The 25,339-nt window shown below is 34.4% G+C and overlaps 1 protein-coding gene and 2 long non-coding RNA genes across 5 annotated transcripts; 2 read left to right on the top strand and 1 right to left on the bottom strand.

Moving 5' to 3' along the window:
* Nucleotides 1–667: 667 nt before the first annotated feature.
* Nucleotides 668–4,462, top strand: LOC140013890 (uncharacterized). The gene is made up of 2 exons (XR_011820732.1): nt 668–1,199; nt 3,514–4,462. It is a non-coding gene; the product is annotated as an uncharacterized lncRNA (long non-coding RNA).
* An 11,095-nt stretch (nt 4,463–15,557) lies between these two features.
* On the top strand, nt 15,558–25,276 carry LOC113705564 (cytoplasmic 60S subunit biogenesis factor REI1 homolog 2-like). Of its 3 annotated transcripts, XM_072064142.1 has the most exons (8): nt 15,558–15,830; nt 17,340–17,471; nt 19,271–19,331; nt 20,986–21,124; nt 22,969–23,550; nt 23,652–23,821; nt 23,932–24,150; nt 24,933–25,276. In XM_072064142.1, the coding sequence occupies exons 4-8, from the start codon at nt 21,020–21,022 to the stop codon at nt 25,090–25,092; spliced, it is 1,236 nt and encodes a 411-aa protein (XP_071920243.1). In that variant the 5' UTR covers nt 15,558–15,830; nt 17,340–17,471; nt 19,271–19,331; nt 20,986–21,019; the 3' UTR covers nt 25,093–25,276. The 3 variants fall into 3 exon arrangements, with proteins under 3 accessions (XP_071920243.1, XP_027083266.1, XP_027083267.1); XM_027227465.2 differs by lacking the exon at nt 19,271–19,331; XM_027227466.2 differs by lacking the exons at nt 15,558–15,830; nt 17,340–17,471; nt 19,271–19,331 and adding an exon at nt 20,603–20,774.
* LOC140013905 (uncharacterized) lies at nt 15,670–16,430 on the bottom strand. The gene is made up of 2 exons (XR_011820751.1): nt 16,125–16,430; nt 15,670–15,905 (listed from the first exon to the last, which is right to left on the bottom strand). It is a non-coding gene; the product is annotated as an uncharacterized lncRNA (long non-coding RNA).
* Nucleotides 25,277–25,339: the final 63 nt, after the last annotated feature.

Genomic DNA, 25,339 nt, shown 5'->3' with positions numbered 1-25,339 from the left:
GATTAATTTCAATTAGTTCCTAATGGTAAATGTTAATAAAAATTTCCGCGTTAAGATAAAAATCAATGAATTTTAGATAAATATGATTCTGATATACAAAACATACTTAATGCGTGAAAATTCAATAAATATATCCTTATCTTTCCTTGTTTTCACAATAAGTGCGTAAAAATAATTTTTTGTGCGAATTGACACCCTTGGATTAAATTATTATTTCATTTGACTTTATATTACTAAATCGATAAAGTTCGAGTTAGACTAACTCTATTTCTTGAGAAATAATAATTGGAAATTATAATAACTAATTTAATCGCTAAATAATATAAGAATTACAAGAAACCTTAGTATTCAAGTTTAATCGATAATTATTCGATAAAAAAAATGGTTTAGGTATATTAGAGTATAATTAGGCGTTTGAATCGCGCTTGGGGATAATTTTTAGAATTAAGATGGAATTGAGAAATTAAGTTGAGGTTAGGGAGCGAAGTGAAAAGACTAAAATGCCCTTACCTTACCTTTCCATGCAAACCAAACAAGACGTCTGACTGCAAATCAAATCACAATTGCTATTACCAATTCGATACGCAACCAATGTTATACGCAATCAATTCTTACACGTAAACCACTCTCACAAACTACGGCACCACCAAACCATTCTTTCTATCTCACGGCTAAAACCACCCTACCAATCACTCTATTTCACATTTCATCCCACAACCACAAGACACAATTCAATTTCCTTCTCTGCACAAAACCAAACCGCAAACCATTTCTCCTTTCTAAATACCGAGACACCACCTTCATCGAATCTCATTTCCTTCTCTGCACAACTCCATCGAAACCGCTGCAAATCCTCTCCACAGACGCGCCTCACCTCTTCCTTTGCATTCGACCAAGAGCATCCGAGAGAGAGAGCCACTTGGTGAGCTGCATCCGTGAGCTAGGAAGGAGGGAACGTGAGCTGCCAGAAATTTCTGGTTCTGCCGTGAGTTGGAGTGAAGCCAGGGAGGAGATTTGCAGGAAGCTTTACCATTGTGTACCTTCATCCCTACCAACTCCAACCAACCAAACTCAAATCTACCAGCTACAACCAATTCCAGCCGCAACTTAGAAGCCAGGAACCACCGACTGCACTTGAAGCCGTGAGCAAGGAAGAAATTTCTGGAAATTTTCGTGTGAGAGATTAGCTGCTATCTAAGGTAAATTCTGGATTAATTAGGTTGTTTATTAGTTGAACAAGCTATATCAGAGCTTGCATGTAGGGATTAGGCAATCGGATGCTGAAATCAAACCATTAGGAAAAATTTCTGTTTTGATAAAATGTTGCTACCGAGACTTTGAGCTGTTATTGCAGCTCCAATTGTGTTTTTATGTGACAATCTGAACACCTAAGTGTCTTTAGCTGAGTGAAAACTTGAAGATTAAGACCATGCATGTTGAATTGGGCATTCGGATGAAGTGTTAAAGCAGAGAAATATTTCTGGTTTGGTTAGGAAAATTTCTGCCGAGGAACTGGCTTGAATTTGTAATTTTATTTCTGACTTCCTGCGATAATCTGAGCTCAATTTGGTGTTTAACCAACTAATAACAATAAGGTTAAGTCATCTAAGAACTTGCATGTGGGGGTTAGGCATCCGGATGAGATTTTTAAGAAAAGAATTTCTGATAGGTGCTAGTATAGAAACTACCGAGAGCTTAGCTGGATTATTGCAGCCTAACTTGGTTCGATTTTGTTGTTGTTGTTATTGATGTTGTTGTTTAAACTTATAACCATGATTAGATGGTTAATAACAAGTTAATTAGGCTCTGCATGCAGCTAATTAGTTAGTTTAAACCAGAAAAATAAAATAGAAATGCCATCTGTTGCATGCCTGTTTGTCCGAAGCTAGCTGTACAAAATTTCTGGAAGTTTTGGGGATTTGCAGCTGTTGTTTGAGTTAAATTTTGAATTGGAAATATTAATTAGCTAGATAAGTTTTTGCATGACTAATTTGGGTATCTAAAACCATGTTTTAGCCGAGGAAAATTTGATTTATAAACACCCAAGTGCTGGAAAAATTCTGGAATAGCCGAGAGGTTTGATCAGAAATTTTCAGTTTGTTTTCTTTTGGATTTTAAACTATTTCTGGATTTTTCCTTGGAATATAATGGCTTAGAAATACAGAGGAGTTGTAAGTTTTAAGTTGTGTAAGTTGGTTATCAATGAAATATTTGATAAATTGAATATGGAATCAGAAAATGTTGGGTTATACATGTTGGAAATTCTTAAGTGATAGTCAAAGGGTGAGTTGGAACCTTAACTTGTTTTTTTTTTCTTTAAATTGTTCCTTGAAACTTGATGGATGGAAATGCTTGGAAAATGTTGTTTTGGAGTTCTATAAGAAGTGTATGATGGTTTAAATAAAAACATGTTGGTGTTAAAAGAGAAAAGGAGTTCTCACAAGTGAAAAATTGAAATTTCAGATTTTCGAATGTCCTGTTTCTTTGTGATACTGAAATTGGGTTTTGGATTGAGATTTTAGCTTACTTGTGGTTTAAATTTTTGATTGAATTGTAGTTGGAAGTGAATGATGTTGTCAAGGGCTAATGATTGATGAAGCCCTTAGCCATTTCAATGATTTTATAAGTACTACTGGGCGATGAAAGTTAATTGCTGGAATGTCTTGGAGGCTTTACTTTTATTTTTATTTGCTTATGATGGGTTTGCTGAAACCAAGTGCTAATGATTGATGAAGCCTTGGTTGATCATTTTATTTTATTCAGAAATGCACTTGTTGAAATCTAGGGCTAATGATTGACGAAACCCTAGTAATTTGCTATGTGATTTTTGCCATATTTTGATCCATATTATGATTTCGAAACGGAATCGGAGCTGTGGAAGTTGTATCGACCATGCGAACTCGAGTAACTGTGATCAAAGTAATCAAAAAATATTTTTCCAGCTAATATTATATTATAAAACTCCATATCTAGTGCTTTGCATAAAACTTTCCAACCCGATAATTTCCTTTAGCTCAAACTAGCCTTGATAGCTTTAGTAAATAAGTTCTATAGCTTTTGAAAACCCTAAGTCTTATTTTTATTCCTTTTCTTTCCATTAAATATTTCTCTTGGCTAGTTAACTATAGGAAAAGTTCCAAAATACGAGTTTTACTAATTTTAGTGAAAAGCTTGGAAAACTTGCTCGGCTAGAAACCCTATTTTAGGAAAAATAGTTTTTAAGGATAATTTTTGCAAAAGCCGTAACTTTGGAGAAATGTTCAAAGTAACTTTCTAACATTGATCTTGAGAGGTTTGTCGACTTATTTCAAGAAAATAATACTAGTTATTTTTTTTAGAAAAATACCTCAAGGAAAACTATAAGAAATATCTCTTCTACTTTTGTCAAGTTTTAACCTAAGGAACTCTTGATTTTTCTAAGGGAAAGTGAACTAGTAGTATATTAAATATACCTCAATGTCTATAAGCTTAAAAACTAAGTAGAAACTTATAGTTTCAAATTTTGGTTTTTAGGGTTTTTCGAGGACGCGGAATTCGATCCCCAACTTGATATCTGAACTCCACTCTTGGTGAGTGTCCCTGCTTGTTCTATTCCTACGTGATTAAAGTGCTTTCTTGAATTAAAATGTGATATTTGCAAAAATTGGTTTTTGATCCATCGAAGTGAGCGGTGGGTACTTTATCACACTAACCGTTCGAGTGGTGACTTGTGTGAAACATTTTCTAATAAATCCGTGAATCTAAATGTAGTTACGTCGTTGGGTGAATCCCTCGACGCGTGAATCAAACTACAATTACGTCGTTAGGTGAATCCCTCGACGCGTGAATCTAACTGCAGTACGTCGTTAGGTAAATCCCTCGACGCGTGAATCTAACTGCAATAACGTCATTGGGTGAATCTTTCGACTAATTTTATACGGGTATATCTCGAGTATACTGCGTCGGTAGGCGAAGTTCGGGCCCGAAGCAGAGGTATGAACGGTGACGGGTTAGGATTAAAATAAGTGGATCTACATGGACTACAAGTAGTGAAAGTTGACGGAGGGTCAACTACGATGGTATCTGATCAAGCGTGGAAAATGGCTCCTGAGAGCCCACGTATCCTACCTTGTGCTGTTATATGCTTTCCTAACTGTTTAAAGTTGTTCAGTTATTAATCGCTGTTTGAAATTATGTGATTGCATGTTTTGGGGCACCACTGAGCTTTAGCTCACCCCACGTTTATTGTTTTCCTTAACAGGTTCTGGAAACTGAAAGCTGGATGCTTACTTATGTTTTTTTTTTCTTTTGGACTGCATTTGAATACTATAACTTATTCTGTGGGTTGTAATGTGTTATTTGGGATAATGTATTTTACTTTTTGGATTGCCACTTGAAGCTGGAAAACGTGTAAACCCTAATTCGATTACTTGGCTTGTAAGTTGTATTATGGATTTATGCATTTTATCTATCCGGTTTGTTATGACTTTGTACTTTGGTAAGTAGCACGTAGGACGTTTAAGGGCATCGACTGGCGATTTTATCATTGCTATCTCTGAAGTTAATGTGGCTTTAGGTATGATTCTATTCGGGGAAGATTGTTTTGTAATAGATTAGTTTATTCTTCGAAAGGTTTCAGGTTAGATTGCTCGCGTGAGTCCTGGCGAGAGTTGGGCAGACGGCCCGCCAACCCTTTGGTTCGCCTCAGGGGGAAGTGGGGTCGCCACAGGGCCCAATTCAGCCAAAAGGCTTACATCATGCGCAACTAATGTTTCAATCGTTAAATCATTGAAAACTTCACATTTCATTTAGGTCGAGCGCGATAAAGTACACGCTCGTCTAGAAAATTCGTTTTGGAAATCATTGAAAACACTTAACACATCATCAAACAACAACAACAAGTCATGAAGTCATGGAGAATATAACAAACAAGAAAAACTCACCTATGTACACAAAACAACGGGTAAAATATCCTTCCGGACATTATCCTCAGTCATCGAGAAAACCTAAATTAAACGAGAAAGAATATTACAGATCATCTAGCACAACAATTAGGTGCAATCAAAGAAACTCGACAATTATTGAGTAGAATGTATAAAAAGACTTTAGAGTGAAACGAGGACATGTGGACCCGTGGACAAAAATAACTAGGGTTTCATAGACCCAACGTAAGTATACCAGTTCAAATAGAAACTTAGTCCTCGAGCGAAAATTTGGGCAGCATGCCCTTTGTATTTTCCTATTTCCAGCCATTTAGGCTTCATTCTTTTACTCAATCAAACCCAAAGTTACACACAATACAAATCCATTTCAATAGCCATTCCATAGGCTCAAGACAATACAAGAACAAAAATCAAGCTAATAACGAGTGCGGAAACGAAGTTTATAAAAGACAGTTTTGACGGATTTTTGCGGAATGGGCACATCCGAGGCTACGCTTATCGGATTGAGGTTCAAATTATACCCTTTCGAAACTAAGACATAGGGCTACAATGTTCATGAAGAACACTTAGTCTAATTTCCAGTGTAACCTAACCAAATTCCCAATTCACATAACCTAATTCCAACTAATCGGCTATTTAACCGTACTGCATTCAAATGGCCATATCTCAGTCTACCAAGGTTCGTTTAAGGTGTTCTTGGTGGTGTTGAAAAGCTAAGACAGAGTACTAAAACTTTTATGTTTTGGAAATTAGCTAAATCAGCACGGATCATAATAAAAAAACGTGATAAACTGGATGAACTGACTAAAACGGAACACTGGAAACAACCTAAAATAGTGAGGGTATTTTGATCTTTTCACAAGCTACGTTGCTCCGATTGAGCTGAAATTTTGTAGAAACCTATAAAATACCATTCTCTACAACTTTAATGTTTTACACCAAGCCTAATTCGGCCTATAACATGGTGCAATAAAACCAGACAGAACAAGGCTGAAATTTTCCAGAAATCTGGAAATTTTGGGATTCAAAGAAACTTTCTTCATTTCTTGCCTCAATCCACCACCACAACCTCCTATATAAGCTTAGATACAACATATCTCATCCATATAGCAAGTATAGGCAGAAATCATCAAACCCTAATTCATGTATCCACAAGGAAAAACAACACCCAAAACATGATAACAACCATTATTCACCACAAATTTGAAATGCTAAGCTAATTTAAACAAGATTAAGAGTAAGAATTGGAGAAATCATCATCTTTACCTTGCTTAGTGTCTACCAAGAGTAAACCTAGCTTTTCCCTTCAAAAATTCACCAACACCTCACTAAACCAACACTCAAAGATAACTTTAATCGGTTTACTTTCTTTGCTTCCTCACGTAGCTCAAATTCAAGATGAAGGAAGGTGGGTTTTTGCTCTCTCTTTTCCCCTCTCTTGTTCGGCCAACCAGCAGAAATAATGAAGAAGAAAGAGCAAAATTGGGGATAAGAAGGTTGGACTCTTGGTTGGTCAAGAAACCTTTAGGTGGCGACAAATGGCGCCACCACCACCACTCTTTTTTTCTCTTTCCTTTCCTTGCATTTGGTCCACATTTTTTGTCAAGACTAGCTGGAAATGAGGGAGATATTTTGCTCAAATATTAATGAGTTCATGTGGTAAGAAAGTGGTGGTCAAGTGGTGCGTTCAATCGGTAGTGCGCGGTACCCGTCGGTTCGCGCCGTTTTTCTTTAAAACACACGTACTAGGGTTTTTACTTCCTATTCACTAACCTTTTATCATTGCTCCTAGTCACATATCATTTCTCACCTAAAAGTCACTTTTAATCACCCAATTTGATCCTTACTCCGTACCGAAAAATCATCCTTTGGAAAATCGCGAAAACCCTAACTTTCTAGGTTCATTTGCACTTATTGGGAAATGATTGGGTAGTAGGGTTATAATAAATGAATAATTTCTAAATAAAAAGGCATTTTTGAAAAAAAATATAAGAAATTTGCGAGTTCTCACAACTGCACATTTTGATAACTCTCATTTTTATAATTCAAAATGAATTGCAATTTAAAGTAAATGGTCTATCATCAAAAGCAATACCTAATATGTCACAAGATTTATAGGATACTATAATATATATTGTTAGACATCATAACCCATAATGCATAACTCAATATTATAGTGGCACTAAAAATTTAGTTGAGCATCCTATCTTTATGATGATAGTGCTACTAAGTGTGATGCAAGGGAAGGATTTAACCCTCAATGAGACCAAGGCAATATTTCCAAGGGCATACGTCATTCATACCCTTGGAGGACTTCCGTATATAAGAGTTGCCACGAGAACTTGTGTTATGCATTTGGGCTATCTCTAGAGACTCTCTTGAGAATCAAGATAAGATCCCATGGCTAGTAATAGTGCTAAGCCACATTAGAACTAATGACCAATCAATATTATGTGTGTGGTGGTTAACATTTGATCAAGGGGACATGAGTCAAGGTTTAAACCATTATGGTTTTGGTCAAATAAAAACTATCAACACTAAGTATAGCTATCAACATCTATACCTATTGCGGAGTATAATGTCACCCAATAATTAATAATATAAAACTTTGAAACCTTGTAGGGAATTGTTAGTAAAGCTTTAAAGCTTCCAATAATACTTTGTCAAGTATCTTTACTTAGTCAATTCTCTTCACTTTTGTTAGTAAACTAAATCCTACAATAAAATAGCTAACTAAACTTGCCATTAACTAGCCATTATGATATCGATAATTATCTCAATCTTAGGAACCTATTACTACTTATGTGGCTTTTATTACGTCCTTCATCCTATTTTTATATCATGATTAACTTTGTACATAGTTTAAAAACTCATCAACTATTAAAGTAAGTCTTTCCATTAGTGCCCTCAATTAAAATTCAACATCTTGTTAGTTGAGCTTGAAATTTTAAAAAAGGCACAACTACTAAATTACAAAAATAGTCTGTAACATGATTTATTAGGAAAATAGAATTTAAAGCTTTTTCTTGGAAATTGTATCAAAGATATAGTAGAAAAGTTGGGCTTTATTTTTTGTATTGAAACCATGACAAATATTTTAGGATAAACCAAATTTGAAACCAATGACTAATAAGTACTATAAATAGTAGACATATGTGAAGACGATTGACAACAATATATATCTCTTCTGCTATTCTTCTACTTCTATAAAGAATTCTCTAAGTTCAGTAATTATGGTAGAGTAGATCAATTGAACAATTAGACTGGTAAATTCTACGCTGACCTCCACTATATGTGTACGTGTACATTGAAGAGGAAAAGCTACATTTGAATTTTATTTTGGAGTTACGGATGATAGCTAGAACCTGTACGTATGGAGGTCCTTACGACTTTAGAATAGTGACATTTGTCATGACTCTAGAAAAGGCTAGCTTTTCTTTTATTTTAATTATTTAACTCTTGCTGCTATTAGTGATTTATATGTTGCATGAAAATGAAATATTCATATTACTGAAGTGTTGAGGGAAAATATTAAGATGTTCATACAAATAGGCAAAAACATGTGTAGGTACAGCCTATGGGCCCATCAGTAAATCAAGTGGTTCATAATTTGCCACATCATCGTGGATAAATTTTTAATCCGGAAGCTCTCTCCTTCACAAAGCCTAATTTTCAATTGACACCTTCTAGGGGATGCTTGTTTCACAGATTAAAATCGGAAATGAAAATGAAATTATAGACTCTGGTTTTGAAATTAAACTTTTCATTCCAATATCTAACTTGGTTCACACATTGAAATTAGCATCATCCCAATTCCTAATGCTTGGTTTGATGAGTGTTTCGGAATTAAATGCAATTAAATTTTAAATTTACCCCTGATATAACAATTCTTATAAAACAAAAGAATTACACATACGACAAATTAACATCTTCATAATTGTAACTACAATAGTTATTAACTTTTTTATAAAATATAAGAAAATCATAAACCATAAAAAAAATTAATAACAGAAAATAAATATAGTAGCTACATTAACAAGGAGTAAATTCCCAAAAAAAGGGAGTTTTTAAACTAACTTCCCAAAGGACGGCGATTTTTGAGTCTCTTCCCAAAGGGTGAAAAATGCATCCAAGGAATGCGTTCTTCCAAATAAAAACGCAACTTTCAAATATGTTATTTTAATTTTCATAAATTTGTTTAAATATGAAAAATTGGTTAAATAGTGCATAACATACTAGCTCTTTATGGGAAACTGACAGGTTTTATAATATGTTTTGTACCAACTCTTTATGGGAAACATACCAGCTCTTTATGGAAAAAAAAAATGGTTAAATAGTGCCCAAAGGAAAAGTAGTATGTTTTGTATTTAACATAAATTAAATATGTGAAAGTTAAAAAAAAAAAAAGAAATTGCTCATATCATACCAGCTCTTTATGGGAAACTGGCAGGTTTTGTATTTAATGCCCATAACTATGAAACTGAAAGGTATTCAGGCAAACAATTTTACAAATAGGTACAAGGCAACCAGAAGCCCACCCAAACTATACCAGTATTCACGGATCAAATAACCAAAAGATCAAGAATCGATTCGCCCTTTGTTTCTGAGCTTCCATTGAATGCATAATTCAAGAAAACACAGTGAGTAGCGTGAGTGGAATAAAAGTGAGAAGGTGATGGGTCCAGAGCATAGCATTTTGGTCCAGTTAGTGTTATTGTGTCACATTCCCTTCTTTTCTTTTTTATTTTTAGCTAGCCAGTGAGTAGCCTGATAAAACAGAGAAGAAGGAAGAGAAAAGCTTGCATACGGAGAAAAAAATTGCAGAGGCAACGGAGAAGAAATTTTGGATAAGAGATGAAGAAAAAGAGATAGGAAATCTGATGAAGAAGAAGAACAGAAGGTGCGGCGTGTGATGGAGAGAAAGAGAGGATAGGTCCGTCATAAATATTGTCTGAGGAAATCAGTTGAGGGTTTTGTCCAAAACCTCCCGATTTGCTCGGGAATGCGATAAGTTTGATTTTTTAGAAATGATTCCAAAATTTGCATTTCAATAAACTTAACCCAAGCAACAAATAAAAGGTTCATTCCTTTCTGTGATTCCCAAACCCTTTAACCAAGCAGCCCCCTAGTTTTTTTTCTAAACTCCAACTTGGCTCTTCAATCATCATGACCACCATAAAAGATCACCACCCACTTCTTTACTTTTTCCTATCTAACTATAGCATTACCACTTCCTTCTATACCACCACCATTACCTCTTACTCGTCACCTTGCAAGTTGCAATCTATACCATCAATCCCCTCTAATGATTGTCTTCCCCCACAAGCATCCCCTTCACCTCCATTAGGGACTACAACTTCCCCTCCAAATATTTCATCCTTTCCTCATCCACCGATTAGAGTCTCATCAAACCTGCCTTTCTCAATTCCTCTAAAAATGTAATACTTGCAATTTTTTTAGTAGATCTAAAAATCTAAGAAAGAAGTGCATTAGGGATGGGTTTTGAAATGGAAGAGCCATAATTTTATTCCCATAAATTTGTGTCGTTAAGAATCAGTTCCAATGGCTTAGTTCAGCATAAATATGATGGCAAAGGGAAAACTAGTTGATACTTGATAGTAGAAAAAAAAGGAAATAAACGAAAATGAGAATTTAGATCTATGAATATTCAATGCACTTATGATGATGTGGCAAATTGTGGACCAAGCCCATGCTCAAGCCTACATAAATGTCTTACATTCTTTTCATCCTCAACTGTTGATTCAAATCCTGAGTCTAATAATGAAGAAAACTTGACGAGCCCTCACTAACCACAGAACCTACCCTAGCAGTTATATGAAATATATATGTTATTGAAGTGTTAAGCAAAAATATAGAGATAATATTAGAAACCTCCCTTGAGGTTTCTCTTAATATCACCTAATACTTTTGAGATTTTAAAAATATCACTTGCCTCCCTAACTTTTACTATTTATATGATAGAAATCTTTAAAAATTCTAAACTACCATTTTGCTCCTTTTGCTAAACAGAAATACTTTTAAACCATTTTTTTCACTCCATTAGCAAAAATAAATTTTACAAAAAGAAGATGTTACTCTTAAATGACATCAGGGAGCCATAGCTCCTAAAAGTATAAATTTGAAAAACAAAAATGATATTCATAAAGAAATACATTAGCACCAATATAACTTTACATAAGTGAAACTAAATTTTTTGTGAACCTTACTTTTTTCCAACCTCTTCTCAATCATGACTCAAGCTTTTAAATTGTACTAAATCATTATAAAAATCAAACAAAAATAACCAAAGAAATTGTACTACACTCTTACCACAATTACTCAAAAAAAAAGATAAACAAAATTTAGTTTACGACAATTTACCAAAAAAATGCATAATTATCCAAAAAAAAATGGACAAGATAGAATGTTGGAGAAAGGGAAAAGAAAAGAAAGTAACTTTTGTTTCTTTTTTTTTAGCTTTTTGAACTTCATTTATTTGATATATATGTTGGTATGAAGCGAGAATTAATATAATTATTTTACAATTAATAGGGGATGTAAGTGATATTTTCAAAATGTCAAGGATGCTAACTGCTGTTAAAAGAAACCCTACCAAACGGTCCAACTAATGATTCTTCATCCCGTTGCCCTAAGTCGTCGGATTTCTCTCAAACCCACCACGTTCAACACCGATGTAGCTGGAATTCACAAAACGAAGATGAGAAAGCTATAACTCGAATAAACCCACCACCGCCCCGTCACCGCTGAACGAAAATTCACGGAAAACGAAATACATCAAAGGTCTGTTTGTTTGGAAGGAAAAGGTTTTCCGGAAAATATTTTCCATATTTTCTTTTGTTTGGTTGTCAATTATTTTGGGAAAATAATTTCCGATAGAAAATAAATTACACCCAGATGAGGAAAATAACTTCCTCATCTGTCTTTGTGAAGTTATTTTCCTTTCTAAAAAGGGATAATTGCAGAAACCTCCCCTGAAATTTCTGACATTTGCACTGACCTCCCCTCTAGGTTTTGAAATTGCATTCACCTTCCCTGAACAGTAACAATTCGTTGCAGAAACCTCCCTGACAGCTTTTGTAGAAGTGAGATAAGAAATTTCTTCCAATTTTGCCCTTTTCTTGCTTGACAATTATTATTTTCTTGACAATTGCTTAACTAATTATCTAATTAGTTAATAGTTAAGCTAATTAACTATGAACTAATTATCTGATTAATTATTAACTAATTAACTAATTATCTAATTAACTAATTAACTAATTAATTAATTAATTTCTATTTATCTAATTAACTGCTTAACTAATTAACTAATTAACTAAAGCTGTTGTCTGTCCGAAACTAACAAACTATTTGCATGTTAAACTAATTAACTAATTAACTGCTTAACTAATCAACTAATTAACTAACTAACTAATTAACAGACTATTTGCATGTTAAAGTATATGCAGTACGCATTACCTATTTAAAGTATCGGCTCTTTATGAGTATTTTACTTTCAAACATTTAATTTATGATAAAAACATCAATGTTTGTAAGTAAAATTCAAAAGTGCTACAGTAATATTCTTACAAAAAGGGAGGGGCATAGGGCCATAAATTAAATGTTTGAAAGTAAGAATATTGATATTTTTTGTAACACTTTTTGAATTTTACTTACAAACATTGATATTTTTATCATAAATTAAATGTTTGAAAGTAACATACTTATAAAGAGCCGATACTTTAAATAGGTAATCCGTACTGCATACAGTTTAGCATGCAAATAGTTTTTTAATTAGTTAGCTAATTAATTAGTTAAGCAGTTAATTAGTTAATTAGTTTAACATGCAAATAGTTTGTTAGTTTCGGACAGATAATAGCTTTAGTTAATTAGTTAATTAGATAAATAGAAATTAGTTAATTAGTTAATTAATTAATTAGATAATTAGTTAGTTAATTAGTTAAGCAGTTAATTAGTTAATTAGTTTAACATGCAAATAGTTTATTAGTTTCAGATAGACAACAGCTTTAGTTAATTAGTTAATTAGATAAACATAAATTAGTTCATTAGTTAAGTAGTTAATTAGTTAATTAGTTTAACATGCAAATAGTTTGTTAGTTTCGGACAGACAACAGCTTTAGTTAATTGGTTAATTAGTTAAGCAGTTAATTAGTTTAACATGCAAATAGTTTATTAGTTTCGGATAGACAACAACTTTAGTTAATTAGTTAATTAGATAATTAGTTAATTAGATAAACAAAAATTAGTTAATTAATTAATTGGATAATTAGTTAGTTAATTAGTTAAGCAGTTAATTAGTTTAACATGCAAATAGTTTGTTAGTTTAGGATAGACAACAGGTTTAGTTAATTAGTTAATTAGATAATTAGATAATTAGTTAATTAGATAAACAAAAATTAGTTAATTAGTTAGTTAATTAGTTAAGCAGTTAATTAGTTAATTAGTTTAACATGCAAATAGTTTATTAGTTTAGGATAGACAACATGTTTAGTTAATTAGTTAATTAGTTAAGCAGTTAATTGGTTAATTAGTTTAACATGCAAATAGTTTGTTAGTTTTGGATAGACAACAACTTTAGTTAATTAGATAATTAGTTAATTAGATAAACAAAAATTAGTTAATTAGTTAATTAATTAATTAGATAATTAGGTAGTTAATTAGCTAAGCAGCTAATTAGTTAATTAGTTTAACATGCAAATAATTTATTAGTTTCGGACAGACAACAACTTTAGTTAATTAGTTAATTAGTTAATTAGATAAATAGAAATTAGTTAATTAGATAAACAGAAATTAGTTAATTAGTTAATTAATTAATTAGATAATTAGTTAATTAGTTAATAGTTAATTAGTTTAATTATGCAGAAATAGTTTGATTAGTTAATAACTATTAACAATTAGATAATTAGTTATTAATTAATTAGATTATTAGTTATTTAGTTAATTAGTTAAACTATGCAGAAATAGTTAATTTAGTGTAATTTTAATTAACAAATGTTTTGTTGGGTTTGATGAAAGTACTCATCACTAGGGGTGAGCAAATTCGGTTCTTACCGAATTCATAACCGATTTCAAATTCAGTTCGGTAATTTGAAATCGGGTATTTGGTAATTTGGTACAAATTCGGTACGTACCAAATTCATCGAATTCTAATATGGTATGAAATAGGTAATGAGATTATGAATTAGGTAATAACCGATTTCGCATTCAAATTCGGTAATTGAAATCGGGTACCGCATTACCGCATTCGAATTACCAAATTAGTATATAAAATTATATAATATATAGATAAATGCTATTTAGTATTAGTATATACTTCTAATACTTTATTATATTATATAGGTAAATGCTATTAATAATAATTAGTATATGGTATTATCATCATATCATGTACTTATAATACTAATAATATATAATAATGTACAATATATTTATATTATTTTAGTATTTATTAATTGTTATATGACTACAATAATGCATAGTAATACATTACAATATAACATAACCATAATACTTATTATTTTACACATGAGTAACATGACTAGAATTAGATAATAATTAATACATATATGTATAATACTAAATATTAAACAATAAACATAATTAGTAATTAGAATTTAGATATTGGTAATTTGATACATCATTCATGTTTGAATTATTGAATGTTTGAATGCGTAATCTATAACTTGCAAGTATTAGTGTACTCTAAATTTACATTACATATTCACTAATCTTAAGGCTTTAAGTATAGATAAGATAACTAAGCAGTGTAAGTGAATGTATATGAATTGCAAATCAATGTATTAGTGTATTGACTTTCACAATAACATATGTAAATAAATAAGTTTAATTTTGATTTGAAATAAATTATAAGTTTGTAACTAACATAACTTATCACTAATCATTGTAATTTGTAAGTTTGTAACTAATATTACTTATTATTAATCATTGTAAATTATAAATTCATAAATTATTACTAATCATTGTACAGTCTAAGGTTTATTCTAGTTTAAATTAATCACTTTTTATGTGTTTCTTAAATCATAGACTAAGGATTGTAGGTATAAGTGATCAAATAAGTTAAAAGTTCATATTATCTATTTACTAATCTTAAGGCTTTAAGTATAGACAAAATAACTAAGCGGTGTAAGTAAATACATGTGAGTTGCAAATCAAGTAAATAAGTTTTATTTTTATTTGAAATAAATTATAAGTTTGTAACTAATATAACTTATCACTAATCATTGATTCATTATAATTTGTAAGTTTGTAACTAATATTACTTATTATTAATCATTGTAAATTATAAATTCATTGTAACTACTAACTAAATTAGTTTAAATTAATCACTTTTTATGTGTTTCTTAAATCATATATCAAGGATTTTAGGTATAAGTGATCAAATAAATGCCAATTAAACCACAAAATGATTTGAACATAAGTAATGTGTTCAATTATGAATAAATTTGGGGATCAAATCAGTAATAATTTTTAAATCATTGAGGAGCATAATGAATGTATTATAATTTAGGAGCCCCAATTTGTAAATTAAAAATTACAAAATCACTTCATTTGGGAAAAGTCGGATTTCATCTTTAGCTGATGAAAATTGAAAAGTGAGAAAACAACCATTGCAAATTTGCAATATTGCATAGTGCCGTGACTGCCGTCACCTAGGGCTTTCACAGCACTAACAATCCCAAGTCCCAAGTCCCAATTCCCAAATCGAAGGTGCTCTCTGCCTCTCCGGCCTCCGCCAGTCCGCCGCGCTCTACGTCTCCTGTCGGCTGTGTCCTGCCGTGCTGGTTCGTCGCTGCCGAGTGTCGAAGACGAAGCACCAAGATCTCACTAGTTCATCGCTGGTTCATCACTGCTCATCTCTGGCTCACTTAGGTAAGTGCTCCTCTGTTTTTGGCTCTGTATCTCTGGCATTAAAATGGGCCAAGATCGACTAGGAAATTTGTTATCCTGAATTGATAAGGGGACGAAATCTGAGCTTCCAATTGCAAACTCTAACTGTTGTAGTAGTTTAGATTAGGTGTGATATAACATAAGCTTTGTATTTTATACACAAGAAGCTCTCTCCAGTTGTGCAGCCTTTAAAAGTTAAGGCCTTGGGGAAAAATTCCACCTTTTACCCGTTAGAAAAATTAAAAAGGAAAAAACTTGTTAAAATGAAAATTTTACCTCCTTGTCCGTGGAGATTCTCAATCTTTGGTGCACATCTAGTGAAAGTACGGCTCCAGAAGTTGTACCTAGGATTCTGGATATGAATTTTCTGCAATGTGTAAAAGAGAAACATCTAATGGCTTGCGGGGGTTGGTAGTTGCTGAACTATAAAGATTGGTTTTATATATTCTCTTAATTTGCTTCAGGTTTTTTTTTTTTAAATAATAGATGAATTCGGTTAGACCGAATTCATTACCGTTTTCGAATCTGAAATCGGGTACCGCATGAATTCGGTAATGCCCAATTCGAAATTGAAAACGGTTTAGATTTCTATAGGTGCAATAACCGAAAAAACCGAATTCAGCGCACCGATTTACCGCATTTGCACCGAATGCTCACCCCTAATCTCTGGCATTAAAATGGGCCAAGATCGACTAGGAAATTTGTTATCCTGAATTGATAAGGGGACGAAATCTGAGCTTCCAATTGCAAACTCTAACTGTTGTAGTAGTTTAGATTAGGTGTGATATAACATAAGCTTTGTATTTTATACACAAGAAGCTCTCTCCAGTTGTGCAGCCTTTAAAAGTTAAGGCCTTGGGGAAAAATTCCACCTTTTACCCGTTAGAAAAATTAAAAAGGAAAAAACTTGTTAAAATGAAAATTTTACCTCCTTGTCCGTGGAGATTCTCAATCTTTGGTGCACATCTAGTGAAAGTACGGCTCCAGAAGTTGTACCTAGGATTCTGGATATGAATTTTCTGCAATGTGTAAAAGAGAAACATCTAATGGCTTGCGGGGGTTGGTAGTTGCTGAACTATAAAGATTGGTTTTATATATTCTCTTAATTTGCTTCAGGTTTTTTTTTTTTAAATAATAGATGAATTCGGTTAGACCGAATTCATTACCGTTTTCGAATCTGAAATCGGGTACCGCATGAATTCGGTAATGCCCAATTCGAAATTGAAAACGGTTTAGATTTCTATAGGTGCAATAACCGAAAAAACCGAATTCAGCGCACCGATTTACCGCATTTGCACCGAATGCTCACCCCTACTCATCACATTCATTTGGTAAAATTAAATCATGTCAGGGGTACTTTAGTAAATTGACCCACTTTTACCTATTAAATTGCCTCCAACTTTTGATAGGGGAGGTCAATGCTATTACTATAAAAGTCAGGGGAGGTTTCTGCAATTATCCCTTCTAAAAAAGCAGTCTTCTTTTTCGCAGCGACATCTCCTCATCTCCGGCAATAAAAGCCTCCAGCGATACCAATAAAAGCCTCCGGCGACATCTCATCAGCAAACAAATCCCTTCTTCGCAGGCGGCATCTCCAACTCCGACAAAGACCCAATTTCGGAGGTAACAGATCATCTCCCTCTCTCTCTCTCTCTCTCTCTCTCTCTCTCTCTCTCTCTCTCTCTCATTTTTTTTCCTTTAAAAGCTGCCAATATCAACGGTCATGTGTGGATGCGTTTGTGTGAGTGTGAGTTTGTGTGGTCCATTTCTCTAGTCATCGGAACTAGACTTTGCCATTGCGGCCGGTAACCATCTCTCTCTCTCTCTCTCTTCAGTCTGCTTTTTGTGGGTTGCTTTTGTTTTAGTTTGTTCTTACCTGATTAGGGTTAAATCTGATTTGATTGATGCTAATGAATTAATTTGGCTGCTGAGTTTTGGGGCTTTTAGACCATTTGTAAAAGTTTTAGTGAATTCATTGAGTTTGTGAAGCCACGGGCTGATTCTTGCCGCAGCTGCTTGATTGAAAAGGGCATATAACCGTGGAAATACTTCTGTCTTAATATACTGAAATCTTTCCTCAAACGAAATGAAACACAAGCAGGGCAGCTTCCCAAGGCAGTGACTTTAGAAATTGCCCTGCACAAGCTTGATTTTCTAGTTTGTTCATCTGAACAAATACCTATTAGAAATTGCCCTGTACAACCATGAACCAGCTGAAGTCATAGCATTTTCTACTGCACCTCTAGCCTGTGATTTTAACTGGAATCTAATGGACTGTGCTTGAATATGTCTCAAAGGCAAATTCATGGAGTGCTGGGAATTTCCTCGTGTTAGTTGGTGCTAACTTTGTTGTTTTAATTTCATCCTCTTTTCTGCAACCTATAAAGCCACTTTCGACATGAATGGAATCATTGAAAAACTTAGACAAAAATACTGGGTAATTCAGATTAGAAGTAGAAAATTGCAGTGTAAATTAGGATAAGCATAGACTAAGAACAGGCTGAATTTGGAATAGCATAGATTTGTTAATGGCTTGCAGCTTGAAGTTTTTTAAGTTTAGCATTTGGTGCACAATTTAAGGGACCGCCTGAAGAAAACCAATTTGTTACCTGTAAAACTAGAGATTAAACAGTTTTTCCCTGGCTCTCTGCTGTAGTATTTGCTTGTACTCCCTCTGGCTAGTTGATAAGACATGTCCCTTTTAGTGCAAAGTGATAAGCTTGGTTGGGCAGCTAGATCATGCAGGACATGATGGTGATAAATTCCCAAATGACAGGCTATGGTGCATTTTTTACACTGTCATTTTGGCTCTCTCCCGGTTAGAGCTTGGGTTCACCCCTTGGTTTCCCCTACTTAGCAGGTTTTCCCCCTTAAATGGTTATGTGTCATGTGTAGGGATGGAAGATTAGAGTAAATCAGCAGTTTGAGAGCTGAGAGCCTGGAGTAATGGAATTTTCTTCATCTGGTCACTTGGAGGTTGATTACCATTAAAGTACAATGCTCTAGCTGCCCAAGTTCAATCAGCACTTTTTTTTTGGGTAATAATTCAATCAGCACTTTGAACTAGAATAGATACCTCAAAACATGGAACTTGGGGGGAAAGAATGTGTTTGAAAATGTCTACTGTCCTAAACTTGTACAAGTGTTTTAGCCCCACGCAGCCCATGGAGTGCCCAGAATCCCACTTTATAATAAGGAATTCTGGTGGATGGTTATTATCATTACTTTGATTACAAAAGGAAAAGAAATATCTACAAGCATTTGAGTACATACTAGTGATGAAAGCGCAATTCTGCATCTCTAATGAAACAGACACATTTAAATCTATTGTTTGGGAAAAATTTGACAAAGGCAGACTTCAGAATAAGATTAGTGCTATCTTGTTCTCAAGGTAAATAAGGAATCTAAATGCTGTTTTATAGGTGATCGAAGTCGAAATCAAGGTCCAAGCAATAGAACAATATGGTGCATAGGAGCAATATGGTATATGGTATTCGCTTGTCCTTCTGACTTTTGTCCACTGCCAACCCCAACTGCAAATTCAGATGATGAATTTTGGCTGCATAGCCTACCAAATACATTTCCAAAATTTTGTGATTCTATGGTGGGAAAATTGTAAATAACAGGTGCATTCGCAATATTTTTGATTCGATTATTTTGTGTACATGTAAGAGAGACAGTTGATTCAGTTGGTCAATAGTACCTCAATTTTTTGTAGTCCGAGATTTTAATATTAACCATTTCAAATTGCTCAAAATATTAACAATATACCCTTACTTGATAAAAACCCCAACCTAGGGCCGAAGTTAGGAATAGCATAAGTAATCTCAGTCTTTATGCGCTAAGCATATCTTTTGATGAGAAATGATTAAATCCTCAGTGTCGCAAACACGTGTATAGTTCAACTTGAGCCTTTACTCATTAAGTGTATATTTCTTACACAAGCTAATATAATCAATTATCGTTTTCGAAAAAAAAAAAAGATAAAAACCCCAACCAACAACAGTCCCAAGGGAAAAAAAAAACAGAGAAAATATTATCAGCAGAGTCAAGAATTGGCTAGTTCTAAGCTGGGAGATATATGGCCATAAGCTAGCCATGGAAACATGAGAACCTTAAGCTGAGAAGTAACAGCAACTGGTTTGGGAGGGGTGAGCTATGAATTTTCTAACCGAGTTTGCTGTTATCTGTCAAATACTCATATGCTTGACCTTGGACTTTGCTAATCGAAAGCTCCATTGGTCGGCAGCAAGAATTAACAAATTATGAATAAATCCAAGATTCCATTAATAATTCCATTTAAGAATTCATGGTATAATATGAATAGATATTTTATAGAAATGATAATATGATTATAATGGATAGAAACTAAAATTAGCTTGTAATGAAATGAATGTTTTGATAGTAGAAAAATATTTGCAACATATCAACAAATATATCAGAAAATATTTTCATTGACAAACCAAACACCGGAAAATTATGAAAAAAGGAATTTGGAAAATATTTTCACTTAATAACCAAACACTGGAAAATTATGGGGAAGGAAATGATTTTCCAGAAAAATGACTTCGATGGAAAATATTTTCAGTCCAACCAAACGGACCACAAGAGTCTGTTTGATTGGTGTAAACAATTTTCACAAAAATTTTACTTGTGAAAATGTTTTTTTTAAATTTATTTTCCCAATAAGAAAAAGTAATTTCACTATATTTTCTGGTGTTTGGTCGAATTTTGAAAAGTATTTTCATCGGTAACTGCAAAATTAGCTCACGGTAACGGGCCGCCGCCACGACCACCACCATACCACTACCACTACCATCCCTGCAATTACTCAACAGAACCACTACCATCCCTGCAATTACTCTAACAGAACCAGCACCGTCTCCGCTGTATTCTCCTTGCGCACTATCCTTAACTCGTCCAGAGGTCTTTCTCTATTTTACCTAATCATCAAGCCTTTTTTAATTTCAAAGTTTTCTGTCTTTTTTTTCAAATTCCTGCTTTGCGTGGGCTCCATGGGTGTCATTGCTGACGTATGTGATGAGTGAAGCCTGGGGGGTCGGCGGCGGCACCGACCAATAGGGCAGACTACGTTGTATATTTAGCTTTTGATATTTACATTCGATTCATTGTGCAGGAATTATCGGAAGAAGTTTGGAAGGGAGGAAGAGATGCCGGGGTTAACCTGTAACGCTTGCAATAAGGAATTTCAAGATGAAATTGAGCAGAAGCTCCATTACAAATCCGAATGGCACCGTTACAACCTCAAGCGCAAGGTTAGTTACTTTCTGTCTCATCAATGGAACAATTTTGCCCATTTTTGTTTTTAACATAATTTGCAACATCTCTTAATTTGGGTAGTTTTTGAGCTTATTTTTGGCCTCTTTTGGACAGCTCTAGCCAGGGTATATACGTTGCTTTGTAGTTGTCCACAATAATTCTAGCCTAAGATTCTATAAAGACTTTATGAGAGAATTAGGCGGGACAGAAAATTATGGACACTAACATATGAGAAGAAAATTAAGGTTGACAAGATTGTAACCGATTTAGGACTGAGATTGTGATTTTTCAGCTGATTTCAGTGTATGTGTATTGCAGTGTCCCACTAGCTGGTATTTGGCTGCATTTTGATGATAGATAGTTGGAGCTTTATGTAGTAGCTATATTCAGAATTTCAAGGGTCAAGCATGTTCAGTAAGGGTTAGGCATTGTTAGGAGTCCAAGGGTCTTGCATGGCTAGAATTCCAATGGACAGCCACCATAGCAGCAGCTTTGGTGGACCAATTTGTCAGGTAAAGTTGCCAGTTTGTTCTGTTTTTAGAGTCTATTTATAGGATGTAAAATGCGCAATAAATGAAGAGATTTAGAATGACTCCACCTTCTCTCTAAGGTGCGAAGGTAGGCATCTAGTTAGAGAAGAATCAACACATTGAATAGGTTTACCTGTCTAATGAAGCTTTTTGTAGGTATTAACCCACTAGTTTGGCTCTCTGCTTTGTCAATTGGTCTCTGGCAGTTTGTCTAGGTAGCCTTGGACAAGATCTTTATGGTTAGTATAGACAGTACTAGCTGTCGACCCGGTCGCCCCTAGCAATGAATCTGTAGAGATTTGGGGAGGTATCATTTCTTTGGTGATATTGGTACACCATGTCCTTATCTAGATTTTGAGCATTCAGAATCAGATTGTTTGTTTGTTGTTGAGACATTGTTAAGTGGAAAGAAGGAAAAAGGAGGCAGGAAGTCCATGGTCCAATTGATGGACAAGTTGAGATTCTAGCTCCCTACTTCAGGATGCACACAGAATATAACAATATTCCATCAAAGTTGAATAAAAAACACAAATCAGTACAGTATCCAGTGTTTGTTCTACCCACTTCTCATCATAATTAAGTGCAAAATATTTTTCACAAGCTTGACTTATCAAATAAATTTTGAGAGAATTGGTGAATTTCTTCTCCTCCTCCCCTTTTGTTACTTCTTTCTCCTCCTGCCTTGTCCTCATATTTTGGAGCTAAAAAATCCATTCTAAAGTCTCTACAACTTATGTTCTGAAATCAATCTTATGCTCCACAAGCTTTTCGGTAGTGCATGTGTATTTTCTAATTCTTAAATCCTGCTAAATAATATGTGCAAGCTCACATCAGCAAGAGCATATCACCTGTGTAGCCTCAACGAGTGCCTCTAGAGCATGTGGGTAGTGTGTTGGTCCCTGACACATGTGATGGTCCACACTGATTTTATTGGGCTGATCTTCCAGCCAGAATGCATCATGTTGTGTTTTTATCTGTAGGGGGTTACAAGGTTTACTGCTGTAAGATTTGAGTAAAATAAGCAGCAGTAATCAATAAGGCAAGCAAAAGTGCCATTTCAATTTGTAATGTTGCAAGTTTGTGTCATGCACCATACTGTTCTTGGAAAAGGTTTTTAATAACTTGGGATGCTACAAAACCACTAATATTGTCAAATGCAACGATTGAATGTGCATGTCACAATTTATCAAATAATGTGCAACCATGCCTTGAGCATACTGGTGATATGTATTGTGCATTAAACACTGTCTTTACTGTTATATATATATGTGTATATATATATATGTATATATATATATATTTTATTCCAGGTTGCTGGAGTTCCTGGCGTGACAGAAGATCTATATTTAGCTAGACAGTCTGCACTTGCAGAAGAGAAGAAAAACTTAAATGAAACTCCAATGCTCTATAGTTGTGGTCTTTGTGGCAAAAGTTATAGAAGTTCCAAGGCACATGCTCAGCATCTAAAGTCTAAAAGTCACTCACTACGAGCTTCCCAGGGAGTTGGAAATCATGAAGGTGCAAATGCTATTATCAAACCTTTCCAACCGCGAGTTCCTAATAAGCTTTCCCAAGACAATGAGTTGGACGATGAAGAAAGTGAAGAGAGTGAATGGGAGGAGGTTGACCCAGAGGAAGACTTGATGGGTGAGGCCACCGATTCTCTGACGCAGCTAAATATGAATGAGCAAAATTCTATGGATGAGGATGAAGGTAGTGATCCAGATCAGTTTTTGAAGGAGTTGGACCCATCTTGTTGCTTTATGTGTGACTTAGAGCATGGTACAATAGAGAGCTGCATGGTTCACATGCACAAGTGGCATGGATTTTATATACCTGATATTGAATATCTGAAGGACCCAAAAGGCCTGCTTACTTATCTTGGCTTAAAGGTAGTGACTGCATACTTTATCCGAAATAAAATTATGCACTCTATCTGCCCTGCAATGCTCTGTAGGAATAGTAACTGATATGTTTGTATGCTATTCTTCAGGTTAGAAGGGATCATATGTGTCTATATTGCAATGACAGATGCCATCCTTTTGGCAGTCTCGAAGCAGTTAGGAAGCACATGGAAGCAAGAAGTCATTGCAAGGTGCATTATGGTGATGGAGGAGATGATGAGGAAGCAGAATTAGAAGAGTTTTACGATTACAGCAGCAGGTATTGGCTTTCACAAGATATTTCTCTTATTATAATGAAATGAAGCTTGAGAATATTAACCCGCATTTTAAGCTATACTGTCTCTGAAATAAGTACATTGTTTGTTGCAGTTACACTGACGCTGATGGTAAGCAACTAGTTGTGGCAGATGATAGTCAAAACAGGATTGAATTTGGAAGTGGTGGATCTGAGCTCATAATAACCCGGAGTAACAAAGGGGGAATGTCAACAAGAGTACTTGGATCAAGGGAATTTCTACGATACTACCGCCAGAAACCACGTCCAATGCCTGCAACTGATGTTGCTATTACTGCTGCATTAGCTTCACGGTTTGGATCTGGACCCTTTCTCCTGTCTTGTTTGTTGGCAAACCTACATACCACATAACATTACGTTATTTGAAAGAGAGTCTGTGTGGCAATTCTTCTATATAATTATGCTTTCTTCATCCATTGAAAGGACAAAACAAAATTGACACAGAATCTATCTTGCTTATCCAACCATAGTGTTATCTCCTTGATCTTTTAATTTTTTTCAAAACCCTTGTAGAGACCCAACAAAGTGCGACACAGCCCATTTTTCTCAGCTACAGACTGGTTTAACCCAATGTAGCAATGAATAGACTGCCCTTGAATTAATATAATCATTGTTAAGCCATGTACTGCCAATGTGTTACCAGTGGGAACTTGTTTGTTAACGATTAAATTTAAGGTAAAATAACTTGGATTAACCAGCTAGAGAAGTTCGGCTGGTTGGCCTCATGCAATTGAAGTATCTATGAAACCTAAGCAAACTTAAAGGTGGGAAAAATGTTTGGGATTTAACCAATGAAAGGAATCTATTGCTGACACAAGGTGCAGGAAACTTGTAGGGTGTTGTGGATAGACTGTTGGTTTGGGCGGGTGAGTATCTTGTAATTTGTGATGACATATTTACTTCTGTGCTTGAATTTTTTCGTACATTTTGCACTCAAAATTCTGACAGTTTGGTTAGAAAAGAAACAGAATAACACACGGGTTTTGGTAAAGAAGGTTGAAACCATGTTTAAGAAAGTCAGAATACATATGATAAAACAATCATCTAATGGGCGCAAGTGTTTGATCATCTGCAGGTATAGGAGCATGGGTCTGGCAACGGTGCAGTCAAGAGAGCATATTGTGAGGATGAAGGTGTTGAAGGCCATGAGTAGGTCTGGCGTGGAGGCTATGCGTTCCAAGATTGGCATGAAGAGTAACGTCATCCGCAACCTTCCCAAGAATGTAACACATTAGCGTTTCAGTATGGTTTTACTGGTGATACTACAATGTTTTTCAGTTCTTATACATAGGATGCTGCAAGACCACATCGGTTGTGGCCTCAGTACTCTGATGGTGTAGTGATATGTTGAATGCTTAGGACAACCAAAATGGAATGCTTTTATGATGTTCTCCTCATAAAGAGTTGGTAAATTCACTATTTGGAGTCCGAAACTGCCATAAACATCGTCGGATAAAGCATCTAAAGGCAAGAGCTGGATAT

Source organism: Coffea arabica, chromosome 8c (genome assembly GCF_036785885.1).
Source record: "Coffea arabica cultivar ET-39 chromosome 8c, Coffea Arabica ET-39 HiFi, whole genome shotgun sequence".
NCBI classification, from domain to species: domain Eukaryota; kingdom Viridiplantae; phylum Streptophyta; class Magnoliopsida; order Gentianales; family Rubiaceae; genus Coffea; species Coffea arabica.
The sequence above is the reverse complement of the archived record's forward strand: the minus strand, read 5'-3'. Positions and strand labels throughout refer to the sequence as shown.

Coding starts and splice junctions, on each gene's coding strand:
- LOC113705564 (XM_027227465.2), top strand. CDS start 21,020: ATGCCGGGGTTAACCTGTAACGCTTGCAATAAGGAATTTCAAGATGAA. Junction 23,551..23,651: donor TTACTTATCTTGGCTTAAAG/GTAGTGACTGCA, acceptor GCTATTCTTCAG/GTTAGAAGGGATCATATGTG. Junction 24,151..24,932: donor ACTGCTGCATTAGCTTCACG/GTTTGGATCTGG, acceptor GATCATCTGCAG/GTATAGGAGCATGGGTCTGG.